The sequence below is a fragment of the Gadus chalcogrammus genome, chromosome 8, assembly GCF_026213295.1.
Source record: "Gadus chalcogrammus isolate NIFS_2021 chromosome 8, NIFS_Gcha_1.0, whole genome shotgun sequence".
In the NCBI taxonomy this organism is placed as follows: Eukaryota; Metazoa; Chordata; class Actinopteri; order Gadiformes; family Gadidae; genus Gadus; species Gadus chalcogrammus.
In genome coordinates, this window is record NC_079419.1 from 2,657,608 (window position 1) to 2,671,886 (window position 14,279).

The following is a 14,279-nucleotide window of genomic DNA, read 5'->3' on the forward strand; positions in this document are numbered from 1 at the left end:
TTACTAATGGTCTAGTTATCAGTTAATGATGGTGTTTATTTTTTACTAATGATACTAAGGTAAGGGTATTCATGTGAGCTGAAGCATTCATGCATAGATTAGTTAGTAGGATTAGGTTTAACCCTAACCCTTAGCCTAACCCGCTAATGCTATGCTTATGAGTGCATGAACCAACAAATTAATGGAAAATTAATGTAACCTTATTGTACATTGTTAGGGTCCTTCTATTCTTGTACATTTTATTCTGACATATTATAATCCCTGTGTGTACCATTAGAAAGTCAGGCGTGTATCACCATGGTAGACGGTGAAACGTGTTTACCTTGAGAAAGGTAGACCATGAATCCTCATCGTAGATGGATTGCACGGGGGCGCCCAGACTTCGTCTGGAGGGAGTGAAGGGGACGTCTTGTAAAGGCCAGGTCCCTCTAAACATCGATCACTTTGAAAGAGTTCACCAGGATGACCTGTTGTGCTGCTGTTAATCGTGGCCGCAATGTTGAGCCTTTAATGAGTTTTTACTGCAGTGTTGTTTAATACTTCACCATGATATGCAGCGCATGCACACCATGTTGCGGAAATAACAAACCGTCTGATAAATGAAAGCGTTCTCGTGCACAGGCAAAAATGCCGTCTTTAAACTAGCCCTGACCTGTCTGAGAACTGTTTGTATCTACCATAAGAAATTCCCAGTATATTCGTTGCAGGACCATCTATTTTTCCGTTTTTTTCTTTCTGGATTTGACCAGGAGGTGAACCAAAATGCGTAATGAAACAGCTCGAAAGAATACAGGCAGGCAGAAACATAGCAGCAGGAGAAAAGCAACAGAGAAAGGTAGCCGACAAACATAGACAGGAACTAGGCAACCAACATTTTGACAATTTTGTCTGCTAAATACAAAGGTTAAAATATAAATAGAGGTATGGCATGACTACAATAAGCTCTGAGAATTTTCATCTCTCATTCACATTACTGCAGTCCTCATTCCAATTTTCTATAGGTATTGTCTTCATATGTTTTTATATGTATATTTATACATATGTGAAGAAAACAAATCCATAAAGCCTACTGCCTTTGGGTTGAGTGAGTGTTCTGTACGATCTGGATGGGAGGGGAAGTCATCATGGATTGGCCTCAGTGTAACATAAGTGGGCGTATCTCACCACTGCTGCTGCCTCCCACGCTCTGATGTGATTGGCTGGCAAAGGAGCCTTTTTTTTCTGCTTTGATCTTAATTTATATTTCGCAGTGGATGAAAACTATAATGTTCTTCGATTATTTGTGGGTTTTATATATTCCATGTAATGCACATCATCAATGCCACCAAATACATTTAGCATAGTCTTTATGTTTGGGAAACAAAGGAGGCGGCGGTTGTGCATAGTTGGAAACAGTGAAGCTGAAGTACCCTGGCCTATGGGCTGAATGGAGTTTGTGTGAGCTGTTGGGATGCAATGTTTTATTATGCTGGTCATGACGACACTAATAACTTCATTCTACGGTGTACTCCTCAGGCAGGTAACGTTACCCCATTAAATGCAGAAAGTGATCAGGTGTCTATCCAACCACTGCAACAACATTGGTTCTGCTGATACCTAAAGCTGTGCTTATCGGGGAGAAAGCCGAGACTACCAGTGATGGGCTGGAATATTAATATAGACAAGCCATGCATCTGAGATGCCTTGTGTATTCTGTATTCAACACGGACTATGACTTAGAGTTCAGTGTCTCATTAAAGCCAGGTAGAGTTATTGAAACGTGTTTGACCAACGTTTTTATTGGGGTTTGATTAAAATGTAAAATAATGGATCTGTAAATGAGATAAAGCGATTCCTTTATGTGGCGGTGAGAAAGCTTTCAGGAGGACATCAGGGCTTGTAGATTTGGCATGCAGGTCATGCCCCAACTGTACATTTGCCAAATTGGATTGTTCAAGATAAGAGGCTGGGTTGGTAAATTTTTTGCGTTTTGGATGTTGGCAGCTCCATCCTTATCGTGACCTCTCACAAGAACCACCCTTGCATTATAACTTCTCCACCAATTAAAAAACGAAACATCAGTAACTCTTCATATTCTACGAATTCAACCTTGATTCATTTGTTACCACTTTAAATGAAGTGCGGCATAAAGTTGGCATGAATGGAATGTGATTAAAAAAAGATGGTTGATTTACAATTTATTATATAAGATACATTAAAATCATTGCGTAAAGCAATCAGAAGGTGTTTCGTTATTATTTATGATGTAATTTAATTATTTAAAAATAAATAGTCAACATCGACAACTCGTTAGTTTAAAGAAAGTTCATGTTCATCAAATTATATTTATGATACATTCTCTATCTATAAATTTAACAAGCAATTATATTGTACAAATTATGATTCTGATGTGGTTTTTCTTTATCTATATTTATTACGTTTATGAATTAAGTTTCCTGCAGGGGATTCAACCTGTGTATTCTAATTGGCTCACCTGGCCCGTGCTGACTGCATTGTAAAGTACATCATTAATAAGCTTATTAATGGCAACTGTCTTGCCTAAAGAATAAAACCTACTTAAGGAGGAGGCTACCTGGAAAAACAAGATTTTAGTTTAGATTTTTTAATTCAAGTTCATAAAATGCCATGGTCCCATAAAACAAGGGTCAATAAATAATCATACATATATAATTTAGATGCTTATATAACATCGCCACTAACCTACACAAAAACATTTACATTAAAGCCCTTATCTCAAAATGACATATTTCCTACAGCATTTTTCTGCAGTCTGATAGGTACCAGGTACAAACATGGCATTTCCCATACAGCTTCCATAAAAACAGTGCTTGGAATTCATAGAGGTCTTGTGTGCGGTTTTGTGGTAGCGAAGCACTTTTTTTATTTACACTTTATTTTTATTTATTATTTTATGGTGTTTTTGGAATAATACAATGAAAAAGCCCCTGTGCCTTTCATACCACTAAGTTACTTAGCACAGCAAAAAAGAGAAAATGACTAACTTACTCCAGCAAAAGAGGACGGTTTTCGGTTGGAGTTTGCTGTCCGCAAATACGACCACATAATGGATGCTGTGTCAGGCTTTTCCAGTAATGCTTCCTTATTACTATAAAACAGTTTTATCGTCCATGGAAATACAATCTGTTGTCTCCGGAGGGCTGCAACCATGGACACGGTCTGTGTCTGCACACATGAAACACTCTCGCCACACCCTCCCTAAAGTTTATGTCAATTGCACATTTCAGTGTCGGGTTTGTGATGACGTTCAACATGCAGAAGGGTGGTAGCGGGACGCCCGCAGTACCTACCGTGCGTCGACTTAGATGTGGACTGGTATGCCACGAAGTTATAACAAAATAATACATCTGATGCAGGGTGATGATTAGGAACCCACAGATTATACACCGCAAAAATAATAACAATGAAGCAATTCTGCTTTTGGATCGTTTATTCATGCTGATCGAACAAATGCGACACATATGGCCATAGCATTCCTGTTAGACTTTCATAGTCTGTTAGGTGGAATAATATAGCACAGCTACCAACACATCATTTGTCAAACACATTACAGTCTTCTTTAGGTAGATGAATATCGACCCAACGCTGCTTAAAAAAACGACAAATATATTTTTCAAGGAGTCACGCCGTTGATGGGTTCATCAATCAAGGACTCGTGTCTTTGGTGACAGAGTTGCCGTTGCCTCCATTTTATTTGGACGAGACAGTTTATTCTGTACTGAGCACCATCCATCTAAGTCAGTCAAAAGCAACGCTCCGTTGTATGGCCGTGTTGTTTTTCAGCGGTTTGCCTTTGTGATTTAATGTTATTGGTACACTAACTTGGATCCAGCAGTCCTACTCTGTAACGGCAGAAATACTGGGGGGAGACAGCGCTGAACCTGGGCCGGAAACCAAGAACTGCAAGGGGCAGTGTTATGACTTGTTTCATTATGGTGAGGATAAAGAAATCTGTAAACGGTTTAAAAATGGGGTTTCATGAGGTTATTTCTACAGTGGCCAGTCTACACAATTGATTAGAAACCTTTTACAGACACTTTTTTACAGTGTACTATTGTTGGCTGAGTTTAAGTCCGCCAATTACCTGCTCACAGATCCCTGCCTCCAGCAACATGAATGGTCGAAACAAATATGAAGCAAAATGAATGTGAGACGTTGCGATCACCCAGATTGGAGCTTGTCTGCCATCAGACTTTAGGTATGAATCTAAATTCTGATTTGTAAGACTATTGTTGGTCTTGCCATCCAAATTCCTTCCTTCAATTGAAAATCCAATATGCGACTAGACCAGAAACACTGCCTTAATTGTATTCCACACTTATTTCTGAGGAGGCAGTGATACACAATCCAATCCAAGGAACGAAGTTAGAAGATTAGCCTTCGAAAGAAGATAAACAGACAGACAATCCAACATGTGTATCGCTTGTTAATCGTGTTCATGATCTAGCACCGCCATTTACCATTTACAACGTGTTGACTGCAGCAATGGTTACTTTGGCTGCCGATGGACAGAAACCGTTTATCTTACAACAAAAAATGATGCAGCATCATCTATTATGACAGATGCAAAAAAAAAGTTATGTGCAAACATAAAACTACATGCCACAAGTTCAAAAAAGCGCATAGTGGCAATGATTGACTGAGAATTAAAAAAAAGTATGAGGTTGAATAGCAATCCTGTCTCCAAGTTTGGTATTAGTGGGATGTTTTTCATTTGTTTTTGCGAATAAAACAACCCAAATTGAGTTAGAAAGCGTGATTCCCTGGGTTTATAGAGTTGTGCATGGATGGCGTTTTATTCCGTGGACATTTAGTAACCCTATACATATATCTGAACAATAGCAAAAAAAGTCAGATAGCGGGGCTTTTAACTAATTAAGAAGGCAAATTAATCTTATGCGGTTCTTCCAATTTGTGTATATATTTTATCACACCCATTTCACTCTCTCTTGGGTAATTAAGTGGTGTATTTCTCCAATGGATTTACATAAATATCAAATTATAAATCCTGCTGAATGTTCCGGTATAACTGATCCGTTTGTCGCCATCGGAATTCCAAGCGCACACGCGACACATTTCTCCCGACGCTCAGTGGAATTCTCCATTTCTTTGGAGATGCGAGAAGAGAGGTTTTTTTATTTTTCTCTTTTAAATGCTGACTTGCTGGGGTTCTTGTTTTGTTTTTCTGTTTCCCTTTTGATCATTTCATTAGCTGGAAGCTCTTGTTCCACGCTGACTCCCACAGAGCCCGGCAGTGAGTGTGAACAATCCCTCACAGAAGGCTGATGGGTTTCCGAGCACTTCAAATCGTTATATATACTGTACGCATATATATATATATATATATATATATATATATATCGTTGTACTTCTTGAGACGTGTATCTGATATTTCGATCTGGTATTGGTAGGTGGACCAGGATGCGTGTGGGGGGTGTTTGTTAGTATGACATCTATAGAGCCTATCATTTTCTAAAGTCAGAAGCAGAAACCCAGGGCATTTGGCGATAAGTCCAAACGCAATTTAATGTGAATACGACTCAAAATGATACGAATAAACACACATGAAATCATCAACTGGGTTACTAATGTCCAATGTATGTTTACTAACATCAACAACAAAACTAATTTGAATTCTATAATTAGGTTCTTCTAACTTGTGCCAAGTACAGAATATATCAGTGCTTTGTAAAACCCCATATGGATCCCGTAATGAGTAAATCCTTGCACACTGCCATAGCCTCAAGCAGGGATGTTCTCTGTCTCAGTGTTTACGTTGCTTTTCACAGCCATAATGGACGCTCGCGGTGCTAGTTGTTAGCCACCGGGCTAGCGGGGTTGCTGCTAACGCCGAGGCCTCCCGACCGGGGCGCCGTTCTCACCGCAGCTTCCCGCTGAGCGCTACCCATTAGCTGGAAGACATTAGCCCGGATATAGGCGTCCTTTGATCATCCAAAATAAGACAAAAGTAGATCTCCCACAACCAGCATAGCCTCCGCCGAGATAAATCCGAGCCTCAACTGTTTCCCGTTTTAATGCGATGTCTCCGGGTCCGGGTCACTGCTTATGAAGGAGCTCTGAGCAGCCAGAGGGGGGATTGCGCTGTCTTTGTGGGGTTCATCTTTAAGGCGGACGGGTGCCAACTGCTGTAAGGGTGATTCTACGCTGACGGGACCGAGGGTGTTTCGTTGCAGTTAAGACAATAAACAGTTGAACGATGGAGTTTATTTTAGTTTAATTATCATCTATCATCAGAGAGAGAGAGAGAGAGAGAGAGAGAGAGAGAGAGAGAGAGAGAGAGAGAGAGAGAGAGAGAGAGAGAGAGAGAGAGAGAGAGAGAGAGAGAGAGAGAGAGAGAGAGAGAGAGAGGAGAGAGAGAGAGAGAGAGAGAGAGAGAGAGAGAGAGAGGGGGGGGGGAACGAGGGAGGGAGGGAAAGAGGGAGAGAGAGAGAGAGAGAGAGAGAGAGAGAGAGAGAGAGAGAGAGGGAGAGGGAGAGAGAGGGGGGGGGGAACGAGGGAGGGAGGGAAAGAGGGAGAGGGAACGAGGGAGAGAGAGAGAGAGAGAATGCTACTGCAGTTCATCAACCGCCCTTCCTAAATGATCCTAGGTCCAATGCTCTAATTAAAGTCTGTCTACCATAGCAGCACTCTGTCTGGCATTTGTGAGTCCAGTGACTCGTAGTTTATAATGAAGGACTATTCCACTTCTAAGTCAGGACAATCCTGAACTATGTCTTAATATTGATGTCGTTTGTTGTGTTTAGGACAAAAAGTAACATTTGTAAAAGTTTGTAGCATAGCATGACCATAATACGCATTCTCATTTCAATAAGCCCACATATACAAAAAGACGAATGTGTTGCTTCTATTAAGCCTCTGATTAACTGTGTGCTTAAATAATGAGCCAATTAATTCAGACCTGGAGGACCCCATGCTATTCCTGCCCCTGGACCTGATTATCACGGTAGAAATATGCATTTCAGAGAGATGCATTGTTCTTTATGCAAGCGAGCAAACAAACACTTTCATGTACGACACAACAAAGATTATGTTTTGTTTTTACCACTGGCATCAGCGAGAGAGGAGCAGAATGCCTCTCAGGTTTCCGCTAATCGATGTCAGACCCCTCATAACCTACTGCCCTCCTGGCCCGGCGTCTCCCCACCCCCCCCCCACCGGGTTGTGGCGGAGAGCTTCTCCTTCCCGTTCTGAGGACTTTAGGGTGATCTTTTCAACAAGTCGGCGCACACTTGTTAAATCCGCCCGATCGGCTTTGTCTTCAATGATTCAACATCCAATCGGGTATTAAATCCATGTTTGTAACCACACGCAACAACTCAAAGGAAAAACTGCATCAAACCATCCTGTACGGCAGAATATAACTTTGACATACTGTCTCCCTAATCCCCTCAGCGCCTTTACGTTGAGGCGAGCTGTCGATATCTCCCGCGCTGACATTTCCCTCAGAGGAATTCAACCTTCTTCCTCAACTGCTCCCGCCCCCTCCTTCCTACCTTCAAGAAGGAGGCAGCCTTCCCGTTCTCTCCTTGAGGAGCGCTGTAATGGGCCATGCACCTACCGAGCTCCAGGGGCTGGGCTGTTGGCTGAACAGAGGAACAGACGTGGCGTGACGCAACCCCTTCGGAGCGTGACCTATTTTGCACTTAACGGATATGTTGTAACACACTGTAATACCAACCACTGTCAAAAGGGTCCAAACTTGCACACAAAACTAGAACAAACAAATTCACAAACCAAAGAACCAAAAAAAAAAAAATACTCTTGTTCTGAAGAAGGAAGACGAGACACAGAAGCAATTTGAGGGAAGGGAAGTTTAGTACGAATCCCTACTCCTCCACCCATCCATCTATTCATCATTCCGCCTTTTCCGCACCATGCAATTACGTTTCGTGACAGAAAAAAGAGAGAAGAAATTATGATAATAACAATAATAATGATGACGGTACATTTGTATCGATGTTTATCTGCCATTGTGGGTGGATCAAAAATAGAGTTTGAACACAATAAGTTGAACCTTCAGCCTGTGTGCCAATGCAAACCTCTTTACATGACTTCTGTTGTACCAACACAACACGTTCAGCACCGCTTATTTGCTCCGCCTTGGCGTTACCACCGCCCTGCCACCTTATATGAATCATCTATGCATGACGTCAAAGTGTGTAACTAATGTATGGCCCATATGGGCAATTTCCCCCCCGTTAGCCAATTTATAGCGTGTCTCTTTCTATCTTTAAAGGCCACAGTCTTCCCTCATCGTTATGTTTGCTCGTAGAGTTTATTACTGCACCCAGCGTTTCTGACACCTCCGTTGTTCCTCTTTATAAGATACAGCCGCTGTAATCCTAACTCAGAAGATTCCCGTACGCTGATGGCTTGAACGTGCTTCTCTCTTACGCTGCACGTAATGAAACATCCGTAAAGATGTGTGTTCCACACTTTATAGATTTATTTTATCCATCCGAAAAAACGCCACACGTGTGAGCTTGTGAACGATTGTCAGTATACTGCGGTGAAAAACAAATACCCCACACAAGTGTATAATGGTTTCCGCCTCATTATCCAGCATTACCGGCGGTGTGTTGTCGTGAGCGGTTCAGTAACTCAGGGAGAGTGACACAACCATCATTACTGCACTGCTGTGAGTGAGTGAGTGAGTGAGTGAGAGAGTGACTGAGTGACTGAGTGACTGAGTGAGCGGGCCAACGATTGAGTGAGTGAGTGAGTGAGTGACTGAGTGAGTGAGTGAGTGAGTGAGTGAGTGAGTGATTGGCACGCTCCTGCTGTTGTAGAGGCTTGGCCCGTACGCGTGCTCACTGTTGTGGGTTAAAGTCTAAGTGTGGATGGATGGAGACCCTTGCCTCTCAGGGTCCCTGACTCCATCACTACGTCTGTATGCACTTTGTTATTTCTGCCGGGTGGTAAATGTGTCGGTGTGGATGGATCAGCTGGGGGAGAGGAGAGGAGTCCTCTGTCTTTCCCACTCGCTTCTCTCTCTCTCTCTCTCTCTCTCTCTCTCTGTCTCTCTCTCTCTTTCTCTCTCTCTCTCTCTCTCTCTCTCTCTCTCTCTCTCTCTCTCCTCTCTCTCTCTCTCTCTCTCTCTCTCTCTCTCTCTCTCTCTCTCTCTCTCTCTCTCTCTCTCTCTCTCTCTCTCTCTCTCTCTTACTCTCTCTTACTCTTACTCTTACTCTCTCTCTCTCTCTCTCTCTCTCTCTCTCTCTCTCTCTCTCTCGTGCCTTCTCTCTCGCAACACTCTCCGGCCAGTAATGATTTATTTAACATTAACCACTTTTCATATTTGCAGCACCATTATAAAGTAACACATTAATGATGGATGGGTTGACGGGCTTAAGGAAAGAGGTTTGACCTTCTTCACTGACAATGTTCCATCATTGTTTTCTTATTGACCTCATTTTATTCAATCATGTCTTTCTCTTCATTCCCTTCTCTCTCTCTCTCTCTCTCTCTCTCTCTCTCTCTCTCTCTCTCTCTCTCTCTCTCTCTCTCTCTCTCTCTCTCTCTCTCTCTCTCTCTCTCTCTCTCTCTCTCTCTCTCTCTCTCTCTCTCTCGCCCCTCTCTCTCTCCAACCACTATGCTTTCAAACCAGGAAACAAAATTGATGTATTGAAAGGCATTTGATGGAAAAACCATAATGCAGGACAGATTAGTGTTATCTGTCTGTCAAAACAATGGAGCCAACCGTTTCTTTCTGGGGTTTTTTCTGGGAAAAACAGCATCTGTTGGTGAATGAATACCTGCAGTGTTCATACTCGAAAATCAATACAGTCACTTCATCCTGTGTCTTTCATGAACCAAAGAATTAAGCTTTAATAAAAATCACAAATATACTGGGTGGCTTTTGCGGGCAAGCTCTCTTGTAATCCTTAGGCCACTTCTGTGTGCTTAGCATTGTAAACGTAAGTCTTGTTTTAAGGGGTCTGGCGCTCGACAAGAATGTGAATCACAGTCATTGTTTCTTGTCTCTTGAACATGAATATTTAGCAAATGTAGAAACACAAATGGCCGTTTATTTATCGGATGCTGTGCCGTACAAATAGTATTTTTTTTCATGTCATCAATGCCAGTTTGTGCTATTTGTGTTTAGTTCGTCACATTTAGACCACTTTAACACATGAGCGTGTGAGTATCTAAGGGACATGTATGTGTGTGTGTGTGTGTGTGTGTGTGTGTGTGTGTGTGTGTGTGTGTGTGTGTGTGTGTGTGTGTGTGTGTGTGTGTGTGTGTGTGTGTGTGTGTGTGTGTGTGTGTGTGTGTGTGTGTGTGTGTGTCAGTGTACTTGTCTTTATTGCTGCCTTCCCGAGGCACCATTACCACTATTGCCTTGGTGTGGGTGTTATGTGGAGGAGATGAAAGAGAGCACTGCTGGTTGTGTGCGTATGTGTCCTGTGTATGTCACAGTGTACTTTGACAGTATCCTAGCTACACTGTCCTGACATCAGTGGTAATCACGACACCCATCAATCAACAAAGTCCTGACCCACTCATGTCTCCAACTGGACTCAATCACACAGAGAATTTGTGCTCCACAATATATGAATATGTATACATAATATAAACACAAACAAACACACACATAAAATGTATTGATGTATATGCTAATGTTTTAAAGTTTTGTGTTAAACACAAAATTATCTTAAATCAATCTTTGCTGACATTCCAATTTAAATCTTATTTAAATGACATCTCTCTCAATGCGAAGACTTTAGATGGATCATGAATATGATCGTGAACTACATTTCGTCAATGGTATATTGTTTGAAGGCGGTTTCATGCAATGAATACGATGATTATACATTCAAGTCTCGTACCATATCGTTCAAAATTTCAAAAGCTTCAATGTTTTTGTAATAAATAGAAGATTTAGATTGTTAAAGCTAGGCTATATGCCAAATGTAGAAATTACAAAAACATATGGGTCGAGGAACTCAATCTATTTAACATATTGTTAAATGTAGCGGATTAAAAGATTCTCAGCATTTACCGAAATGATGAGGTTTCTTAATTAGCATTTGGCTCCAAATGCTCAGTTGAATCATTTTTAATAACCTGATGCTTCGTTCTAATTTGCTCAATATGTTGGCATTTAAAGAAAATGCTCAAAAAACAAAATACTGATCGACCGAGATCATGGAATACATTCCACTGCTCTATGGATTAGGGGAACGATTTGGGGACATAATCGAATTGCGATTATTTCGACCAATTTTCTTTTTCTTTTTTTTATGTTCTGCATTATTCAATAAACAAGCAATAAATCATTCTGTAGTATGACTATGGCGGCATTGGAACCGGTCAACATATAAACTGCTCGTTCCTTTAGGCCATGCCTATGTGTTGAGATGAATTGACGAATGAATTGATATTATAACACCTTTAGTCAGTAAAAACCGCAGCCTTTGCGATTTGCATATCGCATTCTATTAGATTGCGATGTTGGTTTAAATTCGATTAATCGTTCAGCCCTACTATGGATGTAGGCCGATTTCCCGCCCTAACTCTTGGTCTTGTGTTTTGTGATTGGTTGAACAGAGTTGTGCGACAGCCCACTGGTGTCCAACCTTGCGCCGGCGTCCTTCAGAAGCTCCTCCCACTTGTCCAACAGCCACAGTGCAGGCTTTGCGAAGCTCAACAGGAGGGAAGGTAAGAAAAACGTGTCGTACTTTAACAGGTTGAATGTACTTCAGTGCATGCCGTTGATGCAGACAGAGTCTAGAAATAGATGTGTCTCTATATGAAGAGTGTCTCTCTGTATCACTCCAAGGCAGCCGCGAGGCCGGCTCCATTATTTTTATGTAAGGAGGTTGTGCAGCGTCAGCTAATTCATATATTAGATTAATTATCTATAGTCTGATAGAAGACTAGTAGCGATAGCAATCTCGATGAATGTGGCCTTTCCCTTTCTTTCATTTTGTATCTTTTCCAACCAATCATGTTGCTGGCAGGGATCTGTGATTGCATGATTGGCTAACAGCAAACACAACCTCTGCCACAGTAGTAAATTAAAATGTTTTTGTAGCCAGCGGGAAAAACAGGCAAAAACATTCAGTCCGCACAGCAACATCCTAAAAAAAAGTGTTCAAATCATCCCGTTGTCGCCTGGCCACAGTAGCAATTCATATTGTAGTACTAAGTACTTTGAAAGCTTAATATTGCCAATAGTAAATTAGTTTCTCCTCAGTAGTACATCTCTGTAACAAAACAGGAAACAACTCGTAACCCCGCCCCTTTCAGTTTTTGGTTTCCGGCCCAGGCTCTGAGCTAGCCTGGCCCCGCCCACCTACCTACTTCCGCTCAATCTTCATTTCACTTCAGTACTAGGTCTGGGTCTGCTTCGTATGCGTGGGTTCCTTGGAAGCCAGATTTTTGGCGGTCCAATCAGCGAACAGAGGGAGTGGCTGAGAACGATGACGTTAAAGTCAGCTCTCGTTGACGGACATCTTCACGCACGGTGTTTGGTTTGTTTACACAGCCTGCGCGCAACGTGATTCCCGGCCAAACGTTAGCGATTGGTTATGGCAGATCCAGAGTGGCACTGGGCAGATCCAATAGTTTTAAACTTCAACAGACACTCGCCTTCAAGTGAGTTAACGTTTGTCCATTGAGTAGGTCCAGACTCTCAGTACAAATTAAGTGAAGTAGGAGAGTCGGGTAGGACCAGGCTAGCTCTGAGCCGTCTCCCGACAGAATTCCTGGTATTGAAGGACTGCCGGATCCCAGATTAGGGTGTACAGGATTGACAACAGGATCCAGGAAGTGTTTAGAAGAAGTGTTTCGGAGATTACAAGGCAAATCGAGGTTGGTTCAGTCGTGGGTTTGATAACCCATGAAGTGAAAATCGAAAAATAACAAACACTGTAGCCAGCCGAGGCTTTCTAGCCTAATCCTGAACAGGGAGTCTCCACACGGCGCAGGCAATCATTATCTAAACTGGAACATAACAAGCGCACGGAATAGATAAACCTCTTCACACGAGAATTCAATGGAGATAGATGGAAAACAGGAAACAGGAAACAGGCTTTGTCTGCAGCAGCATAGGCCCGCTGATGGCAGCTTTACAGCCGTGGAGGGCTGAAAGCTTTGGTCTGCTTCCCCGAATCTCATGTATCTGGCTTAGTGGATAAAAGTGGCTCACCATCATTGGGGTGGCCTGACTATACGAGATCAACTATATCAGGCCGTCCTGGTCTGAAGAGGGAACCCAGTGGGGACATAAACATCAGTGGCTGTCCAGATCCCTGGTTATCTTTATCCAAGGCTTATCTTGTACTCTAGGCCACTTTAGCATTGGGGAGGCCGCACAGAATTCCTAAGGATTTAAATATCGAAGTGGCCTCTTCCGTCACCCCCCCCCCTCTTCAAATCGCATGTCCATCTGGACCACCTGGACCAATGGGAGCCACTTATCCAATTTGACTGCCAGTCAGTTATTGGATCTGAGGAGGACAAAGAGCTCCGAGATGGATGCGAGCCACGTGTGTGTGTGTGTGAGATAAAAAAACGCCCAGCACTCTGATTGTGGCTACATCTGGTGGCTCCACAGTGCAGACAGAACTCACATCTGTTCCCCGTCCATCTTCAGCATTTCATTGGTCTTTCGCTGCCAAACAATAGGCAAAGGCTCAAAGAAAAAGAGAGGCAACGAGGCAAAGACAAGTGGACTGAACCCGTACTGGAAGCTCTACTGGGGTTGATTTAGTAGTGAATGACTTATGAACCTGGTTTACAACCTTCATGGGTGCATTCCTCCGCTCCAAAGCATATTGCCAGGTTCATTGATCCATCTTCTCTCTACACCTCGGCATATGCATGACGCACACAAAAGTTTTCCCTGCCCTTCCCAGCGCGATGGAGAAGCCTTGCATTGCAGCCTGCAGGACAACGCTGCTGTGTTCCAGGCAGGACTCGTCAATGGTGTGAACGGCGTGCATTTCAGCATCGCTGTGATCTTGCGTCATCTCTGCCGCGTCTTTCATCTTCTTGTCTTCTCGTTTTCTAAATGAAATCCTGAAGCATTCTTTAGAAGAAGGAATGATGCCTTGTGGTTATCCCACTACGACATGTCGGATGTCACTGATTGGACCGTGTTGCATTTTGCCCTGAGTATTTAACTGGATTGTGTTAGATCATGTATTCCTCTTGTTGCAAAGGGTGGGATCTGTATCTTCCTATCTATGTTGAGAAGCACTCAGACAATTTAATGAAAGGCAATTACACTTTGTCCT

At 42.5% G+C, this 14,279-nt stretch overlaps 1 protein-coding gene across 1 annotated transcript in view; it reads left to right on the forward strand.

Moving 5' to 3' along the window:
• The window catches only part of LOC130387162 (contactin-associated protein-like 4), a 101,274-nt gene that overhangs the window by 7,405 nt on the left and 79,590 nt on the right, over nucleotides 1–14,279 (forward strand). Inside the window, exon 2 of the mRNA XM_056596158.1 lies at nucleotides 11,587–11,697. Within this exon, the coding sequence (XP_056452133.1) occupies nucleotides 11,587–11,697 (111 nt within the window). The remainder of the gene's footprint in view (nucleotides 1–11,586; nucleotides 11,698–14,279) is intronic.